At 42.8% G+C, this 27,912-nt stretch overlaps 1 protein-coding gene across 9 annotated transcripts in view; it reads left to right on the forward strand.

Annotated features, from left to right (window-relative positions):
- Positions 1-27,912, forward strand: part of DOCK10 (dedicator of cytokinesis 10) — a 160,944-nt gene that overhangs the window by 19,267 nt on the left and 113,765 nt on the right. For 6 of the 9 annotated variants that reach the window (XM_063338056.1, XM_063338051.1, XM_063338052.1 and 3 more), the window contains exon 1: positions 6,747-7,023. The exons of 1 other annotated variant lie outside the window; for it this stretch is intronic. In XM_063338056.1, the coding sequence (XP_063194126.1) occupies positions 6,859-7,023 (165 nt within the window). In that variant the 5' untranslated portion in view covers positions 6,747-6,858. Of the gene's footprint in view, positions 1-6,746; positions 7,024-27,114; positions 27,163-27,912 lie in introns of those variants that run through there. 2 more of the 9 variants (XM_063338054.1, XM_063338055.1) reach the window with 1 other exon arrangement.

Below are 27,912 nucleotides of genomic sequence, written 5' to 3' on the forward strand. Positions count from 1 at the left end.
TCTTTGTTCAACAATATGAGAAAAATTAAAAGAAAAAATTCATTTATCTCATTTAAATTCCTACCTCAAATTTTAAGGCATGTGTATTTTTTCCTACTCAAGTGAGCTGTTTGAAGAGTAAAGGAGTGTACGAGTAGACAGGAGCAGGCCAAGAGATACCTTCCCTTGCAGGCTCTCTTGGGGGCTGAAAGAGAGATAAAATCTTTTCAAAGAGGTGGAGGCTGAAAGTGTTCCCGTTATGGCGCAGTTCTGTTCTTTTGTTATCTGTTCTTAGCTGGGTTATAAGTAGAAAGATGTCATTGGCTTGGACTGGAGGCAAATTGGAATAAGAAATGCATTTTCTAACAAGATATCACTGTCCTAAAATTCTGCTTTACTCCAGATTTGGGTGGTGTCTTTTTGAAAATAACTCTAGTCTTTCTGTATTTGTTCTTGCCTTGTATTTCTAGCTTGTATTTGAACAGAAATGTTCAAATGTAGCTGTTGCAGAAATAGAGACTAGAGACTTCAGGGGGTCACTTCTTTGCTTTTAAAGGTAAATCTGTGCATAACTTGTCATTCAGTATGAGCCATGCAATATTTCAAAAGGTTAGATAGAAACAGCAATCCTAATCCCTTCCTTTGGGCTGCCTCTCTGGGTATGGTGGAGAACACTTGACTCTTCTTTTAAAGGTTTTGCATAGTGCAGTTATTTCCCTCTCTTTTTTTTTTTCTAGTTGTTTTTTTGGTGTGTTTTTTTTTTTTTTAACCATAAAGAGGAGATTTTATAAACACAGTCATTTAATCTACATTACTTGTCATACCCAGCATGGAGAGCCGAGTCTGGTGGTGGATTTGTCTTTCATCTACTACTCCCTAGAGGGTGCCATACCCTTACTTTCTGCAGTCCTTCTGTTTGCTCTGTAGCCAGGTGACATTGCAACTGTTTTGGCCGTGACAGGAAGGTATCACCTGAATGTTGCACTAGTGTAAGCGTTGCTTGCTGCTGTGTGAGGTGCAATGAAGAGGAATTATGTTGTTGAACGATTTCAGCCCCTCTTGTATAGTTATATCTGTATACTACTAACTGGGGAGTTTGCGTTGACCGTAACTTAGTATGGTTAAGAATTGTTTGTGTTGATCAAGGGTAGCTTCATGAGAAGGAAATGCAATTTCAAGATGAAAAAGCCATGTGTCGTTCAGGAGCTGTGCTGACCAGTTACTGCAGTAAATGCCTGCTCTCCCAGGTCCCTAAGGAGCAGCTGGTGGAAACTAAAGAAATAGAAAGCCTGTGTACTTCTGACTCTCTTAATCACCTTTGGCAAGACCCTTGGGCCTGCTCTGTTGTTTGAGACCTCAGTGCTTCTGATATTTGACTGTTTTGAAGCAACGCTTTGAAATGCAGAGCATGAATGTTTTTAAATGACTGCAAGAGGATATGTTATGAGTGGAAGACACACATGCTATTTATGGCTTTTAGCAATTGTGCGTGCATAAGCTTTCTCTGAAATAAGTGTGTGATCACTATGTATGCTTTAAAACCGTTTGGTTTTTTTCTTCTCAAAATGTATGATGGCAGTGGTTCAGCCTAGAAGTCACAGCCCTTTGTAGGCCACTGGGCTGGATGTGAAAGCTGCAGGATGTAACTGTGTTGGAAGAGAAGATAGGGCAGCTCCTGAAGATGGATTCTCATATTCCCCCAGACCTCCATTAGCAATCTGGCAGCAGACAGAGAACAGGAGGTGGTACTGGAAATGCTGCCTCTGTGGCAGTGAGAGATGCCACTACAACAGGATGCTCCTTGGGCATAAAACGTGCAAGGAAAGGAGGCTGATTAATGGGAGTTTCTGTGATCAAGCAGACTGCCATGAAGACTACCTCTTGGAGTCCTTCACATGACCGATCTGGGACTTGATGCCAGTTCCTTGGAGCCTGGTTAGGATTCCACTGTTTGTTTTGAAGTAGCAAAGCATGAAGAGAGACTTTCAAAACTGGGTACATTTTTTTTTCCCCTCTGCTTTCCTTGCAAATACCTCCAAGCCTTTATGAAAACAAATACTGGAAACAAGGATCTTTGATGTCTCTGAGGAGAATTCCCTTTGCTAAGAGGATAATGTCTGTCAGCTCTTTTTGTTTTGAAAGGGTGATGTGAGTGATAAATTATAAGGTGCTGAGAGATGACACAGTAGTAGCTCACCAAAATGTGAGTGATCCTCATCTGCATCAAGGTAGAGACTGTAATTTTCTTGTTGTATCTTGCTTCAAATGCTTGCCTGCTACTTGTATAGGCTAGACCTTAACAGAAGTTTTACTATAACTGTGGGACTATGAGTGGAGCTGCGAGTGACAGCCGCTGGCCACATTGCTAATGTGGTGTTGGGAGCTGCTCATCATCTGTACCAGGATGATGTATGTGGAATAGTAACTCATGTAGGATAGCCTTGAAAAACTGAAAGACCCGCTCTACTCTTCCCAAGAGAACAACTCATGCTTTAAAACGGTCAGGGCTTGCGGGGAGGTCTGACTCCAGAAGCGCTCAGGTGTGCTCAGCTGAGTGCTGTTCATCTCTGTGTGTACCAGCACATCACCTGGACTAGAACCATCCCAAGCTCCCTGTGATTGAGCTATGTGAGGTAAGTACCTCACCTGGCAAATTTTTGCGCTATCTCTGATGAAGGATTTTCAGTGAATGGACACTGCCAGTTTATTAACCACTGTGAGTTTAGGTGAATGGTCCTGTGGGTTGGCTTCAGTGTGCCAACAAATTGCTCTCTGTGACAGTAGCTTTGTATAAACCCGCTTTACACCAGCGAGTACCGTGGTCAACTGGATACTTGGGCATCCTTTGGTAAGTCGTAATGGTGGCATGAGCGTTGACATCTGTAACAATGCTGTTCTCGTTATTTGTACCGATATGATGTCTTTAGTTCCTGTTAATGGCTTGGGGCTTTTGTGGGCCAGACTGAACAGGCTGTCGTAAGCAGTTTCAGAGGCGTTCCTGTTTTTGTGGATGGCTCCTGCAGTCATCTGTCATTGCTAATTTAGGATCGTCACACTTCAAGAGCTTCTGCATAACTTCTCAGTGCGCGTCATGCAAACACATCTTGGAGAGGAGGGCTTGTTTTCTGGAGAATAAAAAAACCCCTGAAACGGTGCATGCCATCTTGACAGCTAAGCAGGTGTGGGCAAAGGGTTCTTCTAGCCTGCAGCCGTCCTGCGTGCCTGAGGAGGATGCAGCCTCTTCTGGGGTTGGAAGGAATGATCAGTGTTTCATTTGGAAAGTCATCCTCTCACTAAAGGGTCTCCTCCGAGAGCTGCCTTTCTATCTTCCTGTTTAAAGCCCTCAGCTGAAGACCAGCATACCAATAGGTTATATCCTGTTTATTCAGATGACATGAATTCAAATGACACGAAGAGAAAGGAAAAATAATGGAATGAAGAAAGGAAACAAACTTTTAATGTGGTGTGCTAAACAGGTATGAAATAGGAGTGTTAGAAAACGTTTGGTAGCATCTTTAGAAAGTCTTTCAGCCTGCAGAAACAGAAACACAGGAATATAGCAGAAGAGAAATAAGGCGGTGCTTGGAGGATGAGGGGTTTACTCTCTGCTGCAGACTTCCTGCCAGAGACAGTTTTACCTCTTCAGGCCCTGGCCGCCCACTTGCAGAGCTGGCGTCTCTTTTATGTGGAAGCTGAGGCTGGATGACGGATAGCTGTTAGCTTGAGGATCCAGATGCCTTTGAACTCTGCTTTCTTATCATGGACTTCATAAGACATGGCAAGTGTGACCCACTTCTGCTCCTGCACAGCTTTACTGCTGCGCAGACCCAGCCCTTGGAGTTGCCAAAGACAGGGTCGCTGAAGTCACTTGGGTTAAAACAACTGTCTTGCCTCTCCAAATCCTTTTTATTGTTTTTTCTTTTTTCATGGAGGTACTTTTAGTGGTCTGCTTCCCAGCCTGTTCCTGTAAACCATCACGCTGGTGTTAACGCAGCTACTTAGCATAGCTGAAATGAGTGGTGGTTGGCAGTGGAGTGGGAGTGGGCAGTGGATGTCTTCCAGCGTGGATATGCCTTAGCCCAGCGCTGCTGCCAGACCCTTCGTGATGGGGAATTAAGGAGTTGCTTGCACAAAGGAGTATTTTGCTTCCCAGGGGGTTTCACTGAATTCGGCTTCTGGATTAAAGTGCTAATTAACGCAAAATAGTGCTTGATGCTTCACTGTAAGAGTAACTAACACTGTTGATAGTTGGTGTATAAGCATAATGTATGCTAATGAGATCCCTACATTTAAAAAACAAAGCTGTTGATACTGTGTGTGTGTGTCCAGGCATTTTTAATGGGCTGGGAGTTTTCCTTTCCAATCATAGCTTGTGCTCCTGTGAGATTTCCTTAAAACAGAAGGGGTTTTTTAGCTCTTGAGTGATTTCTTTTCCCCTGGGGATTAGCTGTTTTTTCAGTTCCTGAATTTTGGTCAAGGCCTGGAAGCTACTTTTAGCTGGCTTTGGCTTGCTAATTTACTTGTTTTTGGACAAGCGTCATTTTTCTTTCCTAAGAGATGAAATGCCAAGATTCTGTCATTCCTACTCGTATCTAATAATAGCTTAATCCACAAATAATTGTAATGAAGTCACTTGGGCCACTGGCAGAGAATAGTTTGATCCAAAGACCACTGAAATGAATTGGATTCTTCACTGAGAGCAAAGTGAAGCTTTGGGTCAAGCCCTAGGGTGCTATTCCATGTGTGCGTGCGCGACAGTGTTGGGCTGTGCTATGGAAACCAAATTTCATAAAAATCCCTGCCAGCTCTCCCAACTGAACACTGGTGAGTAAGAGAAGATGCCGTACAGATGCACAGGAGATGTGTTAGCAGCCCCCAAGGTAGCAGAGCAGTTGCCATAACAGCCAGCAGCAGACGTTATCCAGGCCTGTATTGCTGCTGCTGGAATTAGAGGAGGAATGTAGGTCTCCCAGCTGCCAAGTGCATCTTTTGTGTGGCCGAGGTGTCAGTCGCTGTCCTGGAGTAGGCAGAGGACTGATGAAAACATAAACAATAGCAGCAACAGCAGGCAGGATGGCTGATTTGGGGCAGAAACTACCCAGCTGTGCCACTGCGCTCTTGTAATCGCGTTAGAGAAGTCAAACTAATAAGCATGCCATGAGCCCCCCTCTGCCAGTGGATAGGCAGGCACATCACATAAGCGTGTGAAGTCTGTGCCCGGTGGGATCGGAGGGGAAGAGCCAGGGAGGTGCATTGGCAGAGCTGCGGGTGAGTCTGGGCAGTGCCTGCCAGCGCTGCTAACCCTTTTCTGTATGCGCTCAAAGCAGCTTACTCTAAAGAAACAAGAAATAATGGCAATGAGTTTGTTGCTTTTAAAGGACAAATATAAAGGATTTAGCTTTTCTGGCAAATGCTTTAATTATATGATGATGTCTTTTGCCAGATCGCTGAGCAATTAAACCCTCATCAAGCCCAGAAGAAAGTATTTCCACAGAATGTTTTCACTGCAATTCCTGATTGAGATTGTGAGGAGGAGTATTATTTACAAAGATTGCATTAACAGACACTATAAGGTTGCTTATGCCCCCATGGGAATTGATGACAAAACTCTCATGGCCTTCATTAGAAATCGAAGCCTTTTGATGCAAGGTAAATATGGTTTTGGGCGCACATATAATAAAGTTATACATATTAGCTTAAAAGCAACTTCTCTGGAAATCCTATTGGAAATTCTTAGTTTTCCTAATGTGGAAGAGAAATGCATTTTGTGTAGATATTTTTAGTGGTAACTTCCTCTCGAGTGCTATTATCTTACACCCTCTACCATTAGCGCTTGCTGGGTTTCCAGGCCAGCCATGTGATTGCTAAGCATCCCTGCCTGCTTTTTGAATGACTTGTCAGGCAGGAGCCAGAAAGGCCAGTTGTTACTGCTGGCTGCCGGCAGCTGCGGCTCCCTGCCTGGCTCCCAATTGATAAAACACTAAAACACTTTCCTCTTACCCGTCTTGGAAGGTCATCGGTGTTTGGTTCAGTGTGAGACCCTGTCAGCACAGACCCTTCTCAACACAAGCCTACTGTGTAGATGTAGAAATGTATTACTCTGCAGAAGGCACGCGTGTGTGGGAACACGCAACAGCCGCGCTATTGAAAGGCATTTCAGAGCTGCACACTGCTGTTTCTCATTGAGCCCCGGCTATTTTAGCATGAGCTGGATGAAGCGGTCCGCGTTTCTGCGTGTGTTCTTGTTACATTTACAACTCAAATGAGCTTGCTGCGCTTCAGAAAATTGCAAGAAGTTAAAAGATTACAGCCCAAATCTCTGTGAGCTTAAATATGTCTCTCTTTTTGTGGCAAAACACCCTAAGGCAAATGTGTTTTAAAAAACAGAAGTGCTGATAATGAGGGCTAATAACTTTCCAGATGTTTGCTATTTTGCTACATATGAGTTTTTAAAAAAGGTATTTAAACTGATCCTGCCAGTTGGTGTGGATGCCTCTGTGTTTGTGTGTGTTTAATGAACAGCTGGCTCTTTTGAACTGGGAATTTTAATACTTTCAGTTCCATGAAACTGGGATCAGAGGCGGCGGCTGATTGTACAAGAGAGGGAGCGCATTTTCTCATGTGAATTCAGAAGCAGAGAGGGAGGGAGAGAGAAAAAAGCATCGTAATATTGCGTGTGTTTCAGTTTCAGCGGATCAAATCTTTCCTCTATCTGCATCCAAGCTATTTGGTTGTGATCAGATGATCAGAGCTCAAGGAAGCGATTGGAGAGCGAGCTGGCTGCAGCTGCACTGTAGGCTGTTTTCAGGGACAAGGAGCCACTGTTTTTCAAACATAGCATAAACATAGAAGTTATTTTGTAGGCTTCAGGATGCAGATATGGGTTGTGCTGCCAGCATTGTTCTGCTCCAAGCCTTTCGTTCTGTGGTACAGAGGAACTGTCCACATATCTGCAGGCGACGGCGACGAGAGGAGTTGTCACATGAAATTCTGCCGCTGGATAGCGATGATGAAATGAGCAGACCCAGGACTCTCATCATAATGGTACAGTATACTTTAATCGGCAGAGAGAGGTGACAGAATTATTATTACAGATGTTACGTGATTATTTTTTTCCTTTAACTATGTATTCATAGGGAAAGAACATTGACAGACTTTGTCACTGTAGGTTAGTTTGCTGTCTCCGTTGTCAAACAGAGCTGAAATGTTACTTTATAGGTGAAACTGTGCTACACATAAGCTCTATATAAAGTAAATGTTCTGTTGTTTAATTGTTGGTGGGTTTTGTTGCTATTTGCGAGATAGGCAGCACTGGAGCTGGTAATGTGGTTATGTTTTATTTCAGACTTGGAATTCCAAACAGCAGACAGCTTAGGAAATATTTACTAAGTCTGTTCATCATAAAAACAAAAATGAACCCAAAAGCCAAACAAAACAAAACCAAACCCCTTTACTTTCACCCAGGATGCAGTTGGAATTTATATCAAGTTAAATGCAAATAAACTCCCATATATCTTTGCTGCAAACTGTTTGCAGCAGTAAAATGTTTGCTGGATCACCGCTTTCCGGTTTAGTGAGTTGCCTCTGTTCTTTAATGAAGGGGGGCTTGAAAGGCTCTCGGTCTTTGAGAGTAATTTTCTTTCTGAATTAAATAGAATTATTTTTATTTTTTTTGTGGTGGGAATATAATGATAGAATAGAAAATAGTAGGTTTATTAGGAATAAGTGACATTATAAATCCTCATTATAAATCCCTGTTTCCGAGTGAGGAATACGCTTACTGCTTAGTTACAGCTCTTCCTTGCCAAATACACGTAGGGTGAGCGTTTACAGAACCCTGGAGTGGTTTGGGTCTGAGGTAGCAATGATTTGGTACTGTGTGGCTCTCACTAAAAATATTGCCGAGACGCTACAAATAGTATATTTGCCAGTTTTTCAGGGCACTAGTGTATATCATTTAAGTGGTAGATATTGGTATTTTTATATAAAGTATATTATGATGAAGTCCAAAGTGCTGATACCCCTGATACCCCCCTGTATCACACAGGGCAGTAACTTAGTTGTAAGTGGGTGATGGTAACATTAGGGAACATAATAGCTGTCATGAGATCTCGCAGTGGTTTGAACAGAGCATTGCTGCCGGTACAGAGGTGTGTGGTGCAGTCATGGCAACTATAGTAGCTAAGACCCAATCCAAGTGGTGCTTTATGTATTTAAGGGTATTATCCAGTGCATGGGGGAGGCTAACGGTTGTAAGGAGGAAGGGGATGGATTTTATCATTGTGAAGCTGATGTTTAATCTTCTTTTGCTTTAAAATCTAGTATCTATAAAACAAACTCTTTTTTTTTTTTCTTTTTATTTTTTTCTGCTTAAATAAATGACCTCAACAGCATTTAAACAAATAACTGTCTCCTTCCTGGTAGTAATTCCAAGCATAATGTAATGAGGAGAGTCTAGAAGAAACTGCAGCATGTGCGAGTATGGATCATCTGTGCAACTTGCTTCAGTCCTTGGAAGCAAATGGTTGTCTTGGGTTTCGTGGCAGCAAACAACCTACCAACCTCCCCATACCCAGACGCAGTTATCAGCAGCTTGAGTTGCACTTCTTTGTGCGTAAATCCTGGGAAAGTGCGCCTCCGAGAGCCACAGCAAAGGTGCCTGGGCTCTCAGAGGAGTGATGCTTTCCCGCAGCATGGAGGGAGCTGTGGAAGCTGTCATCACCCTGCGGAGCTGGGGGTGGCCGAAGGAGAGGTCCACTGGTCAGATGGTCTGTTACCTGCTGCTGGATGTGGGCTTTCAGGGAGCCCTTCCTGGTCTCAAACACATCCACCCATTGTAGTAACGGGGGGTTTATGTTTGCTACAGCAGCAGTTAACGCACTGGTGTTTGTCCTGTCAAAAGGCTGCCCTTCCCCAGGAAATCTGTGGGATCGTTTTCCCCCCTTGGTCCCTCTGAGGAGAGGAGGATGAGCGGGTCAGCCCTGGCATGAAGCTGGTGTAGGTGCAGGGCAGGTGCTTTGGAGGAAAGCTGCTGGGCAGGGGACAACTTGGGAAAATGATCTTCCCTCGCACATCTTTCTTTCTCTTCTGGATGTGTATTATTACTGTGCCTTTTCATTTAGAAGCAGTTAATTATGTAGCTATCTATAATGTTTTGCCATTGAGCTTTGCAGTTAGGCTTAGTAATGATGTGGAGACCTAGAGAGTTGCAAAGAAAGTGCTTCAGAGCATTCTGTGGCAGAAATGGATGGTCCCGTTTCCACCAGAATTTGTGTCTCTTGAAAGAGCAGCATGATAAAGAGGGCTGGAGGCTACTGGACCTTAATAAAACATGTGTTATGGTCCTAACAGATTATGTTTTTTGCCCTTGGTCTGTTGTAGATCATTGAAGTTTATGTCTGGGTCATACAGTGGAGACGACTATGTAGACAAGCAAAAGAGTGTTTAGTTCACAATGTCATTATGAACGTTGTGCAGATGCCAGGAGCTAGCCTGATCCCAACGAGATTACTGAGTTTTCATGTCTGAGGGCAGTGAGTGATTGGGGTACCCAAAGAAGAGAGACAAGGAAATCCCAAAATGCAGAATATCTGACGTATACTGATCGCCAGAGGCTGTCGGCTCCTGTCAGCTGAGGATCTGACATTTTATCTTTTCATGCCTTCAGATGAAACGGTCCTCCTCTTTGGAGCTTGTGTGCCACTGGCTATATGCTCCCTACTGAGAGTGTTAGTGTTTGGTATTGCTTTCAGGAGATAAACTATGCCTTCTTTTTGAATGGCTTTTATAAGTACCCAGGCTCTGCTGCGTGTTCTTGCAAGTTTGCCTGTCTCATGTGAAGCAAAAGTAAAATCTTAATGTTGCCTTGATACAGAAAGCAGTCCCCAGGCAGAGCAAAGAGCTCTCTACCCTAAAATGCTTCCAATAAGTATACAGCTCTATAGATGTGCCCCATTTTCCTTTGTTAATCCCTGAAGGGGAGCATCCTTGTAGGATATTCTTCTGGGAATTGTGCCTTTGCCAGTGGCACTCCAAGTGGGAGATGCTGTGAGTGCATGCTCCATGAGGGAAGAAAGGGAGACGACCTGAGTACAACCTCCAGCTGTTGCTTATCAGCCACCTACTAATTACTGCATGAAACTGTTCGGCAACACAGCAGGTATTTCTAGCATTCTAGTCCTTGCAGAAAGTGAAGACTGATGTCTTTTATTCACAGAAATTATTTTTTTCTTCAGTTTGTTAGTTTAGAAATCTGTTTTTATCCTTTGGCAGGACAGATTGATAATTAGTTTTCATTCTCGGCTGGATCCACAGAGCAGGGAGATGTGTCAGAAAGGCAAAACTGGAAATTCTTTGTCAATGACTATTGTGTGTTGTCTTCCCTTGGATGCAATCCGGGCACTTGACAGAGCCATGCAAAATAAATATCCAAACAACCTCTAACTAGGTGTACAAGTTGCATCAATGTGTTCAGTGACTGCATTTAATAGAACATCTCGTTGCTTTCTGTACCTTTAAGAGTATGTGTGTAAGAGCTGATCTGCAAAATTAGTCCATCAGATGGTGAGGTTTGAGATATTAAAAATCTATGTAGAGTGAATGCAAATGACTGTACGTGCTGTTTCTGCAAGAAAAAGGAGAAGAGGAAGATGCCTGAAGGAAGAAAACTTAGTACATGGGGTTATGTGGAACTGTTTGATGTTTGGAGTGGGGGCCCTAACGTTTAGGATGATGCTTTGCATTTGGAACTTGTGACTTGCAAAGCAAGTTGAGTTTTATCTAGTAGGTCATTCTTTGTTTTTTCATGTGATTTATTATGAATTGTGGCAGCTGCAATTTGTGTGGAAGATAAGAGCAAAATGTGATATTTGAGGATATGATTCTCCTCTCCAAACCCCCCCCCCTTGCCCTTGGTAACCAGTTACACAAAAACATGGTAAAATGTTTTGTATTTTGAATAAAATACCGTAACTTGAATGGACATGTTAACTTGAATGCAGCAACAGCAAAGTGACAATACTACTTTCTTTATTCAGTTTTTCACCTCTGAAAAGAGACAGCTTGCAGAGATTTTCTCTGCTCTTTCCAGTTACAGAAGAAGTAAGAGAACCTCCCCTGTTGCAAGATGCAGGATGGCTGCTCTGCCCTGGCATACGCGTGGGGCTGAGGCACTGCCTGAGCTGCTTCTCAGGTCACTTAGTCTGCAAACATAATTTTAGTCTTCTAAAAGTAGTACAAACAATAAAAGCATGCCTTTGAGAATTTTTCCTCATCTAGTACTAGAGCTTACCTCCAGAATTGTGTTCCTTAAGTTTTGTTGCATGATTTGTGTTGATTTTATGTTTCTTGTTGAAATAATTCTGTTCACGCCTTTTCTCATTTGTATGCATTTACCTACTGAAAATTTGTACTGTACGTGTACTAAGTGCTATCAGTAGATGGCAACTCTAAGAATTGCAATCTCTCTGACTCATGGCTTACTGGTTTTGTAGGTGGGAATGTGTCTGTGTGTACCCAGATGGGGAGGACTTGCAGTGCCTTTTGGAGGTCGGCATGAGGCTCAACTCTGGGAACAGAAGGGTGTTCTCTTCCTCTGGTGTCTTGGAGGAGGGATTGTCTTTGGAAAGCCAGACTACCCAGGGCTGTAAAGTTCAAAAGAAAAATTCAAAATATTCATATCATTTAGCTCAAGTCAGAAGCTTCAATGTGTAATACATTTTTAAGCAACAATAAACATATGTAGCTTTATTTGACCTCAATCAACTTCCACTTCAGTCCCTGACCTCAGCAGGAACAGAAACAGGCCTGTGTTTGAATAAATGAGTAACATTAGAGCGCAAAGAGGAAAAGCAGTAAGCGAAGCACAAAATGCAGTTCTAGTTCAGAGCCATTTTTGCAGCTGTTCCTGTTATCTTTGTGATTTCTTTGCCCACTGTGCCTAACGCTCAGCAGGCCCGCTGGTAACTGCGGGAGGGGTTCCCAGCCTCTTCCCTTCGGTGCGGGAGCTCCAGTGGGGTCAGTGGGTTCCGCACCCTCCTCAGCACAGCAGCCTGGGAGGGATGGTGTCCATCCCCCTTCTTCTGAGCACTGTTTGTTCTTCAATGCTGAAAGGCTTTTGGTTTGGTTTTGGCTTTTACCAGTTTAGGCATCAGCTATGGCTCTGCGTATAATTCCTTAAGTACAGAGGAGAATGAGCCCAAGATGTGGATCTGTTTTCATACTTCAGGGTGTTGCAGCAACATTTAAAGTATGCATATGGTTGAAAAAGAGATGGTGTTAAAAACAGCCTTTTTCCACTAAGCAAATCTTCTCCATCTGACTTTATTACTCTGAGCAACAATGTTTTATATTGCCTTCACTTCTTATTAGTGTTGCAGCAACGTGTGTAGTATGACAGTATATGGAATGAAATTATTATGAATCTGGTAACCAAATTCATATGGCAGCTTATGAAGAGCATGGACTCCAAACAATAAAGTGATGAAAATGTCCTCCTACATAAGAGGAATTTATTATCTTTTATTTTTTAAAAGAGAAGCAAGCTACTTATTTGTAAGCAATGCATACATGAAAGAGTAGGGTATAAATTAAAGGGGCGCAGAAAAGTCTCTGTAAGTAGCAGTCCTTGGAAGTACTTTGGGAAGGCTTTCTGATTCTGGGCATTTGACAAAAATCACAGTTTAAGATGTGTGCTCAGAAGGCTTCTTGGGACAGAGTAACTTTGACCTATTGAAAGACGAAGTAACTTGATCAAAGACAAAAAGAGAGAGAGAAACAAACACACATAAGGGGGAGGGGGGGGGGAAACACCAAAAAACCAAAACCCCAACACTTCAGGTTTTTCAGTCTTTGGCCATCTGCAGCCACGCTCCTTTGCGTAATAAGCACATTTATAAACAAATCTATGCACACACATGCTTGATTTGTTGCAATTTTGTCTGTGATGCTCTGTCTGCAGTTCCGCTTGGCTCTAGCTCTGATGGGCTGTAGCAAATGCCAGCTTTCCATGTTTCCCTTGATCGTTTTGCTCTTTGGATCTTCCCACGGACGAAGGTTAGGGGAGTTAAGGAAAAAAAGCAACCCAGTAATCTGATGGGTCTGGGACTTTGGAATTGGGTGACCTATAGTTGTAGGAACCTCAAGCTATTTACATGGTGTGGTGCCCTCATACACCAAATCAGCCATGTACAGATCTTGACTTTATGTTTGTCTGCTTTCCTATGTTTATTATTACCTATTAAATACTTGAATAGATTATAAAAAAAACCCCAACTGATAAACTCTGGGTAATAATAGAGAGATGAACACAGCTTTAAATGCCAAGTGCTAGGCACAGGGTGACCCATCTAAAATAACCACAATAATGTCTTTGAAGATCTGGAGAGATTAAGAAAATGCTTTGAAACGTATTTCACACAGAATTTGGTAGGGGTATTTTGTTTCATGCTGTCAGTAAGCAGTGTAGTGTTGGACAGAAATATGAAATGTGTATATGTATATATACACACATGTATATATGTGAATTTGTGACCAGCAGCCTCTAGGTGTATTTTCAGAGACGTTGTCTGTTGGGTTTTTTTGGGTTTTGTGGTTTTTTTGTTTGTTTGTTTGTTTTTACGTGCATCTTGGGCTGCACAAGTACTTCCAAACTCATAACTCAGTTCGAATAATTTGGGTTTTTTCCTTCCGCAGTGAGGTTTTAGGGGATGCGTGCCTGCTGCTGGCACTGTGCTGACCAGGCTGTATGGGTGGGTTAGCTTGACAGTCAGCATCCGCAGAAATGGAGTGGGAGCAGTGATACTGCTTGCTACCATATCTTGGCTGAGAAGCGTTGTCCCATGCTGCTCAAGCTCCATTACAGCAACGTGTCTCCATTAGCAGTATCGCTGCCCATAGCTCTCGGGAGACGGGCTGGGGTGGCACAGGCAGTACGTATGAGCCAGAAGGATGCAGAAATCCACCTGCCATGCTTCACGCATGCCCCCAGCACGTCTCAGGTGTTTGTGCTGCATTACCAGTGAGCGCCTGCCTGCCTGTGAGCATCTGCAGCTGGAGCTCCGACCTGTGCCGCATGGGGCAGCTGGGGAGCCTCTGGCTGGGTGGGCGAGTGGCAGCGGGGTGGCAGCAGTGCTTCTCATCTTAGTGTGTATGCGCTGTCCTTGGCCCAGGCTCTGGTAAACTGGTTCTCTTCTGCTGAGCGTGCTGAGCTGCAGCTGGTTCAAGAAGCATACAAAGGAACGGTAAATTAAACTTACACACTCAGAAAGTGATATTAGTGCCAGTCCTAAGCCTTTGCCTCTCGCTGGCATTAACTCACCTCTGGCTGCAGTACCGAGGGCTAGGCTGGGCTTTATTTTTTGTGCTGTTGGTAGGTATAGAATCTTCTGAATAGAGCTGATCTAGTTTTAAATGCATATAGCTGAGTCCAGGCCTTTGGCTACAAACACAAGGGTATTGATTTAGCTTGGAAACAACTATGGCTGTAAGAGGTACGCTGAGCGAGGAAGGGAGCCATAAAGAAACTGGGGCCCTCAGAGAACGCCAGCCAACCGAAAGTACTGCCAAAGTAAAAGCTGTTGGGAGAGGCAAAGGGGGGAGGGAGAGTTGTTGAGGCAAAGACAGTGTGTAAGAGAGGAAGAGTTCAGTGATGAGAAAGAGAGAAGCCAAGTGGAAAATGCTATTTCTTCTCATCTGAAATTAATTAGACACACTGCTGTTAGACTTTGGTAAGACTTGATTTTTGAGGGCGAGCCACCGCTGCTCTATGTTGACACATCAAGATACTCTGATACTGCTTTTTCCTCCCTCCTTTTTGGTTTTGCTTCACAGTGAGTATACCTCTTCCTACTGATGTTAATCCCTCCTCCCTTGCCCTTCTTCCCCCGTGTCCTTCCCAAAGTGGAAAACTGTCTTCTGTTTTGACTTCAGGACAAATGCACTCCAGTCTCCTCCTGGGTGGATTAGAAATCTGAGCGGAGTGTGACAGAACTGTTCCTGATATTTCTCACTTCCATGATGTTTCTTCTTTACAGCAGTAATCTTAATACGCTTGGTCTAAACCCAGTTTAAAGAAATCAGAATTCCAGTTCATCGCATTTAAGACAAAAGCCTTATGCAAAGTTCCGTTGCTCAGGAGAGATGAAGAGATATATCTCCGAGCCTTTATCTCCACACTTCATACTCTTCCATCAATCGGAATCATTTGGTTTTAATGCATGTGGAAAGTCTTTGTTGCTCCATAGCCTCCCCAGCAACTTCGGCCCAGCAAAGCAGGGTAGCGTGGCACAGTGCAACAGGAGTCATTTCACTTAATAGCAGCTGCTGAACCATTCCACCATCAGCTGTGGCAGAAAGATAAATCAAGGAGCAGAGACTGTGAGTACATCTACAGTGTAAACTGAAGTGTGATTACTGTGTGCTGTAAAACCTAGCGTGGCTAGCATTGGTGAGCTTCGCTTTTTCTGTGCATCCCAGGGGGGTTGACACCTGATTTCTAGAAACTCTCAAGAGATTCTGACTTCTAGATTACATTTCCTGAATTATACAAGGCTTTGATGAAAGGCATCACCACCTCATGGCTACTGCCATGTGTGGGTGAATGCAGACTAGTTCCAGGTTGCGATACCTCCTGTAGCTTCAGAGGAACTGGACAAACACAGGCAAAGGGTTTTGATGTTCCCTTAACCAAAGAAAGGTTTGTAAAGGCAAAACACAGGATTTAATTTCTAAGGCTAAGCAGCATTTCAGCATATTTGAGTTTGTCAGCTAGCACTATCTGGCAGCTCTGCTATTATGAGTCAAACAAGAAATGAATTATCTGCCAAAGTACTCAAGTAACTGAACTCTTGTTCCGTGCAATAGTGTTGTCTCAGGAATAGAGAGACAAGCATGGTGTTTTCTGAGTGTTTGGAGCTAAAGAAGATGGAGGAAGGCAGAGTGTCTACGGAATACAGGAACAGTTCCTCGTCTTTTAGCTTTTGAATCACTTCCTTGAATAATTAGGGCTTCCAACTTGAGTTAGTAATTGGAGTGAGGAATATTACCGCGGAGAAAGGATTAGGACTCAGCACCAAAGCGTGTCACATGAATACTTCAGGGTGTTTTGGGTGGCAAGGATCTGACATCATCTCAGGGCACTATTCCAAGTCTACTGTAACTGAAGCTGGCTCAGACCATGGATCACAATCTCCAACACTGAGGTGTGGTAGCTGTGCATATGTGCACACATTTCCAGTCAGAAAGAATCCGATTCTTTCATTGTTCTGGTGCTCAATTATTTCAGTTCTTCCGGGACTCTTATTTTAAAGTTGGGGAACTCTGTAAATACATACATATTATAAGAAATGTACATTTTTCATCTTGTTAATTTGGTGCCTCTCCAGAACAAAATGTTATGTTCTGTCTAAACAGAAAGAATTTGTGTGCAATATCTTACTTCTACATTTGCAGTCTGTTAATAGTTATTGCCAATTTGTGGTTAACTTAAAACATAATAGATTCTGTGTGTGTGGTTTTCGATGAAAAATAGCCATTGTAATCTTTGTCAGACTTCTTTCTGCCTCAGGGATCACTCTGTGTACAGCGTATGGAACCAATTGAATTGAACACTTCATGCCTTTGGTGTTTGTTTTTCCTCACTTCTCATCTGTCAACTGCTGTGCTCATTTTCTTTTCATTAGTATTGATACTTGCTTGAAGATGAGATGGCCAGATTCAGTTGTCGGTTATATGTGTGCAAATCCAGCAGGATAAGGTTTTGACTTAATGCAGTAAAACAGAGCAGAAGTGTAATTTTGTGCTGCTTGCATGTTTCTCTCCAAAAAAAAGAAATCATGAAGTTAGAGTGGAAAATGTGTGTGGCCTTGCTGGAACAATCAGCGGTTAGCTATGAAACTAGAATGTTGGGAGTTGAACATCATGTTACCGATCACTCATAACTTTGGCGTTTCAATAAGGGTTTGGTGTTACCTTGATGTTTTCCACAGGTTATGACTTCTGTGCTAAAATTAGCTCTTTCAGAGGGTAAGCCTTAACAGTAAAGTGATGAATTACTAAAATGTAGATTTCTGGAACCAGATGGCTCCACTGTCCTTTTTGAGATATTTCTTGCATTAGTAAATGATGTGCAAGCATGCGTTGCAGCTATCTCTATAGGAGATCTGATCTTAATGGGATTACAGAGGAGGACAAGTTCTTGGGAGAAACAGGGCTTGGAACTGGCCCTATTTTTTTCTCGCTTTTGGATACTTGTGGCTTAAAGGTAAAGAATAAAAAGTGTTCACACAGATGATCTGCATTTCTTTCTTTTCAGTGCCTTAGCTCTTTTCCTGTCTTTAACCCATTCTCCCACGTGCTTGAGGAGCCTTTTCTCATCTCCCTAGAGCTCCCTAGAAAAAGCAAGCAGGCACAGAGCATCCAGCTGCCTGTTCCATCTCTCCACCTGCCAGCTGGCGCTTGTGCCTGAATTTGCTTATTCAGGCTGTGACTCTGTTCTGGCTTTTTGCAGTGCTTGAGTTCCTGCGGCTATTGACCACCGTTAGCTCTTTGGTTTTAAGCAAGGGCACAGCCCATTAGGAGGTGCAGTGATCTAAGCAGTTATCTAAAAGCTTGTTTGTTGCCAGGAATGTCCGGTTTCTTTGGCCTTACAACCTTGCAGTTGGGCCTCCTTTTATCTTTTAACTGGCCTGTTACAAAAGAAGCCAAGTCCCTCATGGGCTGCCTGCTCCCAGGTGTTAGACATGTGCTCCATAACACATCCTTCGGGTGAATGTGAGCTGCAGATGTGTGGAAGATACAGGAAGTAATCCAAAGCTCGAATCTCGTATGTCCAGTAGAAAACATTTACTGTTTCTATGCAGACTTTTAATTAATATATTTTCCAATATTTAAGATACATGTCATATTTTGTTGTTCATGATACATCTGCTGATTCTTTGTGATGACCGTTTACCCCTGTAGCACCTGTTTTTGTTTCTACTGACACTGTAGCAGAGACACCAGTTGGGGAAGGACTCGTGATGGGAGTGTTTGTGCATCTGTCACTTGTGTTTGTTCAGAACACCCTCCCTGGCCCCGACCAAGCAGCTCTGACAGAGAGCATGCTCACTCCTCAGACGCTTGTGTAAATGCAAAATATTTCAGTAGAATGTTTGGAAGTACAGAGAAAACTCCTGAACACAGTTTGAACTGAAGAACTATTTGGAAATAATAGAAATGTTTACTAACATGTGCTTAACTCTGTTTTTTTTATGTGAAAGATAAAAGTGAATGCAAGCCTGGAATTGTACCAATATGGTTTTGCCTTACTTCTCCGAATCTAATTGAAACTGTAAATATTGGTTGATAAAATGTTATTCTAAAACGTTTTCACAATATAAAAAAGACAGTTCTTGAAGAATGCACCAAAAAGGACCTGCCCAAATGAAATGTTTGAGAGATGAGTTGACATAAAAGTTTGTACCAGCTCCCACTGAGAAGTTTCTTTACACAGTATTTTTAAGCTGCCAAAAGCTGTTCTATGTACTAAGAGCTTGCCAATTTTCCTTTTTTAAATGAAATCAAAGGCAATTTTAAGTTACATGAGCCTGCAAAAAGAATCTGAATTGGTGGCTAAACATTGCTTTTTGTAAAATGCATTCAAAAGACAACTGTATTTCTTGGAAATATTTTTGCAAAAGGATTGGCTCCTTGAGTCAGACCGTGTCTGCAGCGTTTCAGGCAGAACAAGGAGCTGAGTGAGGAGGAACTGCAGAAAACTCTACTTTATTTCCTATTCACATCCTTTTCTGGCACTTATTTATGCCTGGCTGTAGTGTGTATTTGTAGGAAATCATAAGTTAACCTCTTAGCTTCTGATTTCCTGACCAATTCTTTTGTACCCAGCTCAAGTGGTGCTTGATAGAAATACGAGTCAGGATGTTCCAGCTGTTGCTACAGTAAGAGGGAATTTTCTGGACTTCCCAGAATTTCCAAATTAAAAAAGCCCCAGAATTTCCAAATTAAAAAAATACCCTCTTGGTACAGAGTCAGGTTGTCAACGACCAGTTTAGGTTTGATGATAAGGCAAGAGTGACGGTGCAAGGGTTTGTCTTTGCATGTTGGATACACAGAGCAAGACGTGGGAGTGGGGAGGAAAACACAAGGGCAGGAATACTGGCTTACACTCATCCCATCAGAGAGAGTCATCCAGAGAAGGCGAAGGAATTACTATGATTCATGGCCCTGCCTTGCAGAGGCTGGGACCTGGAAGCTTACAGCAGCTTTACTGTGTTCAGAATGACATAGTTTTGGTCCCGCTTTCCATCTCACTGAGAAATCATAAATAAATTTTGCTTTTTGATCTGTCCTTGGATAGCAGAGTTCCATAGCAGCTTCTTGGGAGGGCTTTAATACCTCCTACAATTCAAAACAGACTTACTGAAACTGGAAAATCACAGAGTGGGGTGAGGAGGATCAGCAAAGCTAGTGCATGACTATGCATATAGACAATGACTGGACCTGGGCTGGTCTGAAAAATAACTATGAGGGGATGTGGTGGAAGTCATAAAAATCAAGAATGGTCAGAGACATGTAGGCTTTGCTTGCACTTTCTTTGCTCAACAAAAGTAGTAGGGATCATCAAATGAAACTAATCAGGGGGAGCAAGTTTGGACAAAAAAAATTTCGCTGAATGAATATTAAAACTGGATTTTCTTGCTACAAAATGTTTAACATCTCTAGTGTCTGTGTAGGTTTGAAGAGCGACTGGGAAAAATCTTTGAGTCTTCGAGAACTAGTAAATATGCATATGCCATCTCAGGCTGGGAACCTGCACGAGTGGAAATTGGAAGAGCGTTCAGGAGAAATAACTGTTGTATTGACTGTTTTCTGTACTTTTACCTAAGCATCTGTAGATTCTCACAGGTGCAGGAATCTGGGTTAAATGAACTTCCATCCTACCCAGTATGACCATGCTTACATAAACTGGAATTTAGTGTGGCATCTGGGTGAACATTCAGTACTTCATTTGCTATTGCAATAGTATTGTACTTGGCATTGTCTTGCTTCTTACACGTGCAAGCGTGTCAGCTTGGTTGACTCCGCTCCCGTGAATGATTTTGCATTTGTTGCAGGTCACGGTCCCTGTGCGCGGGCCTTTATTGCGGGTCGGCTGGTACGTGGTACCTTGTCTGTGCATCAGGACCTGCAGCAGCCCACTGGGTACTCCTTGCTGTGAGCCTGGGATAACTGAGAGAGTAGAATTTGATGGATTTTTTTTTATTTTTTTATTTTTTTGGCCAAGGTTGGGGTTATATTTACTTTTAATACCTTTACACAGGCTTTCACAAACTGTAGGGCTCACTCTGGGATCCTACCCACAGCCACTTTGGTATTTCCCTGGAGTTTTTTTACCTTCTTATTTTAGAAATACTGAAGATTGGACATTTGTTATAAGTTTCAATTAGGATTAGCAGTTTTTAATTAAGAAATTGAAAACAAAGCCTGGAGAGGTGAAACAATTCTCTGGGTGTACAGAAAGTTATGTCAGAGTGAGGTGTTGTCACTATTAAACTATACAGTTTTGCTTTCTGTGTTCCAAGAGATCAGTAAGAGAAGAGGAATGTCAAAAGGATGCAAGTTGTCTTTTTCTCTCTTCTACATACCAAGCTTAACTAATGTAAATCTGACTTGCAGGGTTTTATATTTCACTCCTTTTTTGCTAAAATAAGAAAATAATCTTGCTTAGCTGCTTTTGAAATATGTGCGCTTTTTCTCCCTTCCAAAATGCCATTATTTAGCTTTCAATTATAGGATCCAGATGATGAATTATTATATGCAGTTGCTTTCTTAATTGCTTGAGATACCCACAGGCGCTAGAAGAGACTATACAGGAATTTGTAACATTGAATATATGTTACAACTATGTGATATCAAACACAACAATAGCTGTACAGTCAGCTTGCGCATATGTCAAGGGAAGTGTATTTTAGTACGTAGAAAAAACAATGAAGAGGATCCCAGGTTCTTTTATGTCAATATTATGGCATTGTAGATGTTGATTTTGACCTTGAGCAAATGAGTGAGTTGCCTGACCTCCTTTTGCTTCAGTTATTCCAGCTGGAAAATTGGGTGAAAATGTGGATTCTCTTTATAAACCAGATGTTGTTTGATCTGAGCTTTTCTTGGTAAAGAAAAATAATTTCTGCAATGTAGCGTAGACATGAATAGCAAGTATTAGAATTACAATCAGAAAAGCATGCAGCAGAAGCCACAATCACAGCAGCATCAGCATGTCTGGAGATAGTAAATTTAGATGATTAAATTATTTAATCGCCTTTTATGGGCCTTCATCACTATGTGTTTTGTTATCAAGGGCTGATTCCAGTCCAAGTAGATGAAAACAAAAGGGTAATATTTGTTTGAAATGTTCCAATGGATCAAATTAAAGAAGAAATTAAAGTAATTGCATATTTTGCTTTTGTACACATCAGCAGGATGACATTGCTAATGGAAAGTTTATTCTTCCAACCTGATGGCTGATGTAAGAAGGTTTTGTTTACTAAAGAGAGTAAGTATAGCCTTATTTCTGTCCAACCTGTACAAAGATACCTGGAACAAAAGCTCCTGATGACTGTGCTCAGTTGTGCTATGTGTGAGTATGCAGTTCCACTGTGCAGCAGAGACCCTCACACAAAAACGACCAGCGGGTATCACCACAGCACAGCACCAGCACCCTCTATTCTTGCTCGCCCCGTGGCTGCTGTCTCCAGAGGGCTCAGCGGGTAGATGAGGAACTGCAGCAGGCATGAGATCCGCGATGCTGTTTTTCTGTAGGTGATACATGAACCTGTTGGAGCAAGTCCAGAGGAGGGCCACAGAGATGATCAGAGGCCAAAGCACCTCTCCTGTGAGGACAGGCTGAGAGAGTTGGGGCTGTTCAGCCTGGAGAAGAAAAGTCTCTGGAGAGACCTTATAGCAGCCTTTCAGTGCTACAGGAAAGCTGGGGAGGGACTCTTTATCAGGGAGTGGAGTGATAGGACAAGGGGTAATGGCTTTAAACCGGAAGAGGGGAGATTTAGATTAGATATTAGGAAGAAATTCTGTACTGTGAGGATGGTGAGACACTAGAACAGGTTGCCCAGAGAAGTTGTGGCTGCCCCATCCCTGGAGGTGTTCAAGGCCAGGTTGAATGGAGCTTTGAGCAGCCTGGTCTAGCGGGAGGTGTCACAGCACATGGCAGGGGGGCTGGAACTAAGTGATCTTTAAAGTCCCTTCCACCTCTAACTATTCTATGACACTGTGTGGCCGTAGCTGGAGGCCTTTGGGGTTGCATCATCAGGTTCTACAAGGCCCTTCTCCGTCCAGTGGCAAGGGAATGTATTATATTCATGCCAGGTGCGGGTGGGTTTCTAACTTGGAAAGGTGCTGAAACGACGCTGCCGTTGTGTTCGTGTTCTTGGGGCATTGGCTGGTAGAAACATTGCTGTGGCCAGGAGAGAGTGGCAAGGTGTGGGAGCGGGAGGGGCTGCTGCTGGCTCGGCTCAGCCCGCCTTCCACACGGGAGAACAGCCAGGCGGTTTTTAGGAGCGGTAAAATCAGCAAAGGGGTCATAAGTGGCTTTTGGAGCGTGGGCCTTGCCAGCAACCTCTTGTGAGTGCTTACAAGGCCATTCTGAGGCGATGAAATATAGGTCTTTTAAGGGCCCTGGAGCGCCGTGTGCCGGATCAGGCTGGGAGCCGACAGACTGCCCTCCCCGAGGCCTTCTCCTCGCCCCACCCAGGGGACACTTCCAGCTACAGATGAATCTTATCAGCTCTGGCAAAGTGCAAAGAGATGGGCCGCCGAGGGCTCCTGACGCCACCAGTTCATCCAGAAGGTGTGTTTTAGCCTTTCAAGCAGGGCAGAGAAATGCAGCAGCCTCTCACAAATTAGTTCTGCCTGAGTGCACTGATATCTGGGGCATAAGGTGAAGGCCCAGAGGAAGGAGTAGCTGAGATCAGCGCGCTGCCGGGCTGGGAAGAAAAGAAATGGATTGACGTAGGTGGAGTCACTGACATCGGGGACTGTTAATTGGAAAGACGTGTTAGCAGACCTCTGACAAATGTAAGGGGCTTCTTTTCATGGGTATTTATGCAGGGGCATTGTTGCCCTGCCTTGGAGAGCTCGCCTTGTGTGCTGATGGCGTTTCTAGCGTGATGGATTGCCGGCCCTCTGCCTGGTCAGAGCTAGCTGTATGGATTTGTAGGCAAAATGCAGCGTCAGCTGTTCTAATGGCTTCATGCAGGGTTTGTGTGCAAAGGCTGACGTTTCAGCTTAAGTTGTTAGGCCATAAGTGGAGTCACATTTCTCAAAAACCAGTGTAATTTGCTTCCAGTTGATTCAATGCTAGCGTGACTTCGCAAAAGGTTGCTTCATATGTAGTTTTCCCGAACTAAATTGTTTTACCTTTCTGTCTGAATTGTTTTGGTTTTATATTTTCACCCTCTTTAAAAGACCAAACATTTTCAAGCCGTAGACTAATACTGAACATTTAATTCCAAAAGATCATCTCTTCTTGATGTCCACTCTCCCTCCCCCATCTTTGATGCCATAGGGATCGGGAGGGAGGTAACGAGGGCTTCCCGCATTGTCTGCTAGCCGCTCCGTTTCTGGTCCCAGTGGAGCGATCTGCTTTACCCATCCAGCATGAAGCTGTTAGCCAGTGCAGTTTTTCCATGCATTCACAAACCGCTACAAAACATGCACTATTCCTGGCGCCTGGAAGATGCAGATAAGACAGACGTGGGTATATGGTCACTTTTAGTCTCACAGTCCCATTAGTAGATTTTTGGCAAACATATCTGAAAATACATGCAGTGTGTTGTCACTCACTACAATCAATTTCCTAGAAAGCACTCTGACCACACAAAGGGTGGAAAATTATATTGGATGCAGCTTGCTTTGTCCAAATGCAAAACTGACTCCTAGCAGCGTTGCCCTGCTGCACCGCTTGGGGTGTGACAGTGATGGTGGGCTTGTTGGGAGGCTGAAATTGAAGTCCAGGTGAGGAATATATGAAAAGCAGCATCAGTTTGTACTAATATAGCTTATCTCCTGGCACTGCCTGCGTGCTGTGGGGTATTAACTGTGTTGAGTATACCAGCAAGGTCTCCAAATTTTGTGACTTCTGCATCCTACATCCATAATATGGGATAGAAAAGGCTGGAAGGCTATGTGCAGTAAGTTTTGCGGTTTTTTGTTTGGTTTTTTTTTTTTTTTTTTTTAATAAAAATAATTTAAAAAACTAATTTATTTTTTAAAAAAATAATAGCCCTTTGTGACCCTCTCCAGGGTACCATATTTTTTCTTCTCACCGGTACCTGAGATGATAGCTGGCCATATGCTAAAGTCATGGTTGTGAGGTGCAGAATTGTTTCTGTTTCTGCTCCAAGGGCTGGATGTTTGGCATGGCTGTTTGGTTTTTCTTCAACAACTTTATTGCTGTGGTTCTACCAGGAACTCTGACGTACTGGAAATGCCACAAGCCATTCAAGGGAAGCAGGCAGGTATCTTATCTGCACTCTGCCAAGTGGCAAAGCGTTAAGTTTGTCAGCCAGATTTCTCAGTACTGGTCTATGCTCCAGACTGTCTGAATGGTAGCATCACTGTCATCGTGGTGGTCTTAGTTTATAAATTAAGTAAGTTTTGTTATGTGAGGTTTGTCTTTCATTTCAGAATTTAATTTCAGAATAGGCATAATACGCAGTTGATGCACCTTGTTGCAGCAAAAGGAGTTTTCATACTTATTAATTAAACTGCCTTTCTCAAATCTGTTAAACAGAAGGCCTGAGTTGTGATTAGGCGCATAATGACTGTGGATATGCAGTTATTCATATATACATGGGTGTAAGTCAAGATGATGTTTTTGACTTGCACTGTGTTTGTACATGTCAGCATTGCTCCCAGTCAGAAGTCCTGAGCTGAAGGGAAGCATTCATTCCCTGAAACTTGCTGTGAATTTGATCTTTGCATGTGATTTTTTTTTTCTTTTCCCCTCCTCTAAATTTGAGGGAAAAAAAAAAAAAAGCCAGTGTGGCTAACTGAAGCTTCATTTCTCGATCCTTCTTGATTGAAGGTGGTCGATTATATTATTTTAGGAGGACAGTATGGTGAATTTAGTATATCCTACACAGCTACTTAAATATTTAGCCTGTTTGGGAGTGTATTTTATGTTGGTTGAAAATAAACACTTTAGGGACTAAATCTTTCTATCTTTCTATGGCTGCTGGCAAAGCAGTAGTGAAATTCATTTTGCAGTGATTGCACGACATACGGTAGCAGTGCATTAGTTTTGTCCAGCAGTATGTGTTTACGTATTGCTGTATATCATAGATTCAAACTGAAGTCAATGAAGTGTGACAGTGAATAGATTTAAGAGGGAAATAAATTAAGTTGGACAGAAACTCTGGAAGAAATGTAGGAAAGAGAATAAAAAAGTTATTAAAGAATTCGTGACCCCTATCAGAAAACTGAATGCTCGTGGCTCTGAAGCAAATGGAATGCATAGCTGTTCCTTAACAGAAATAGAGATATCAAATGTTATTATTTTTTCCTATCTAGATATTAGTAGGTTTCTTCAAAATGCTGGGAACAGATGGAAATATTCAGCAAAGACAGCAGAGCAGATGGTAATTAAACACTGAATTGACCACCTTACATGTTTTATCATTTTTCTGAAGTGCTTCAAATTCCTTATTTTGACTGTAGGAATCTGGTACAGCAGTTCACAAAGGTAAACTAAGGCTTGTGGATTTCCTGTGACCAAATACCTCTTTTCTTAGGACAATTTGAGATATGGATAATACTTCTCACCTTGTACGTAGTAGTTCTGAATTCAGAAGCAGCGCAGGAGCTTTATTCATATTAACATAACCATAACATATTACCATAACCAATTTTGTGATCATCTTAAAGTACCTGATGACTTTAATTGAAGATATAGAGAAGTCTTTGAGGAAAAATTAGGAAATCTTTTACAGTCACACTGATGCTAATGAAGTTTGCTTTGTACTTCTGCTGCAGGACAAAGCATTATTAGACGTTTGACTGGCAATGTTATTCCCCATTACAAGGGTAGAGGGATTTGCATTCAAAACAGATCTAAGAAAGTGGGATCTTTATTTGCAGTTGTTTACTATTCGTTCTGTTTATATCTCTGAGTGAATGCTATAGCTTACTTGTTACTTTATTGTTTCAACCTTTTAATGCCTTGGTGTTGAGAAAATACAATGCTCAGTGCCTGTAGCATCAAGTCTGAAAAACTGCCTATCAGAGATATGGAAATGAATGAGGTTTAATAATATTAAGAATGAAAATCTTTGGACAGAAGATACTCAGTGTATATTCAGAATAAATTGGATAAGGACCAGCTGGAAACTTGAACCTAAGTTCATCTTTTGTATTATTTGGGAGTAACGCAAGTTCATCAAAGTTACAGGAAGCGGTGGTGACCCTTATCTGGGTGGAAAGGACACCCTGGAAGCGCTCCTCGGTGCTGCTGGAGGCAGCTGAGGAAAAGAAAGATGGAGTCAGCTCGTTCTGAGTGACAGTTGACGAAAGGAGTCAATAGGCGAAGGAGCCTCTGAGAGGAACTGATACCTGCTTAAGGTTAAGCCAGCAGAGCTGATGGATCCAGCATTAAATTTAACTTCTGGCAAGAACCTCTTATCTTGGCAGCTGTGTTTACTATGTTATGTGAGAGGTACTTGGGATTCAGTATAGATAGCATGGTGGTTTGAGAGAAAACAAGCGTGATTCCAACTTGGTTAATGTTGCGGTGCTATATTGGTAGCCACTTGAAATGTCTGCATACCTTGGCAAAGGGTTTCTGTTGTCTTTTCTGTTTTCTAGAGCCAGACGTAGATGCTTTTCACCACCAAGTAGGAGTACAGTGAAATCTGTCTTAAGCACTCACAGAGCAGGCTAGTAATGCTCCGTTTGGAGGAGGTGATCATCTCAAAGACAAAGCTAGATTATGAAGGCAATGATGAGATGGGCTTTTAATTCATGAAGTTGCACCATGTTTTATCCGTGGAATATGAAAGAAAGCTAATGAGGCCGATGTGTTGTTTTGTAGTGCTCAGGTCAGACACGCTGGGCTCGGTGTAATGGCTCTTCTGGCATGGAAAATCCTGCATGTGGAACAATTGTGGAAATTCTGCAGAGGTTTGTTACTTTGGATCAAATGTTACTAACGCTGAAAAATGTGTGAAAGAGTTCAGATAACTCAGAATTATTTGCTGGAAAGAAAAGGAAAAGCCACTAAGAGTAAAGTTGCAGATCTCAGAGTACTGAATTGAAATAAGTCGTGAAAAAGATGCTCATCATCCAATTTGCAAAAAATCCAGAATGAAAAAGCAGAAAAACTGTCAATGTGTCTTAGTTATGCACACTGATATGAATAAAAAAACTAATGCATGCCACGTAAAGACTGCATGCACAGGGGGAATGCAGCTTTGCTGCTACAGCAGGATGAATCCTCAGCTGGAACAAAAGAGAAGAAAAGGAGCTGTGTGTGTACACGCACATGTGTGGGCACTGAGGGCGTTTGTTCAGTTTTAAAAGACCTTTGTGCCCTGCCAGCCTTCAGACAGCGGAACATTGGGCTAGTCTCCTACCTTAATTAAGAACAGTTTGATTGCTTGTGCCGCTGCTCCTATTGCCTCTGCAGTTCTGAGGCACCGAGTGAGGGGCTCCTGACCTGTGGGGGTGCTGCTGTGATTGCCCCCGCACAGGGCAGCAGGGTGGGGGAGCTGCTGTCATTGCCCCTGCTGGGGCATCTGGGGAACAGGCTCTGTCTGGCAGCTTCACTCTCACCTGAGATGGGAGCAGCGTTCAAGCAAGCAGTGATTTTTCTTCATTAGCAGGTGACAAGCACTTCTAAACCCAGGTTTTTACAAGCCAGAAATGTATTTC

This window comes from Chroicocephalus ridibundus, chromosome 6, assembly GCF_963924245.1.
Source record: "Chroicocephalus ridibundus chromosome 6, bChrRid1.1, whole genome shotgun sequence".
NCBI classification, from domain to species: Eukaryota; Metazoa; Chordata; class Aves; order Charadriiformes; family Laridae; genus Chroicocephalus; species Chroicocephalus ridibundus.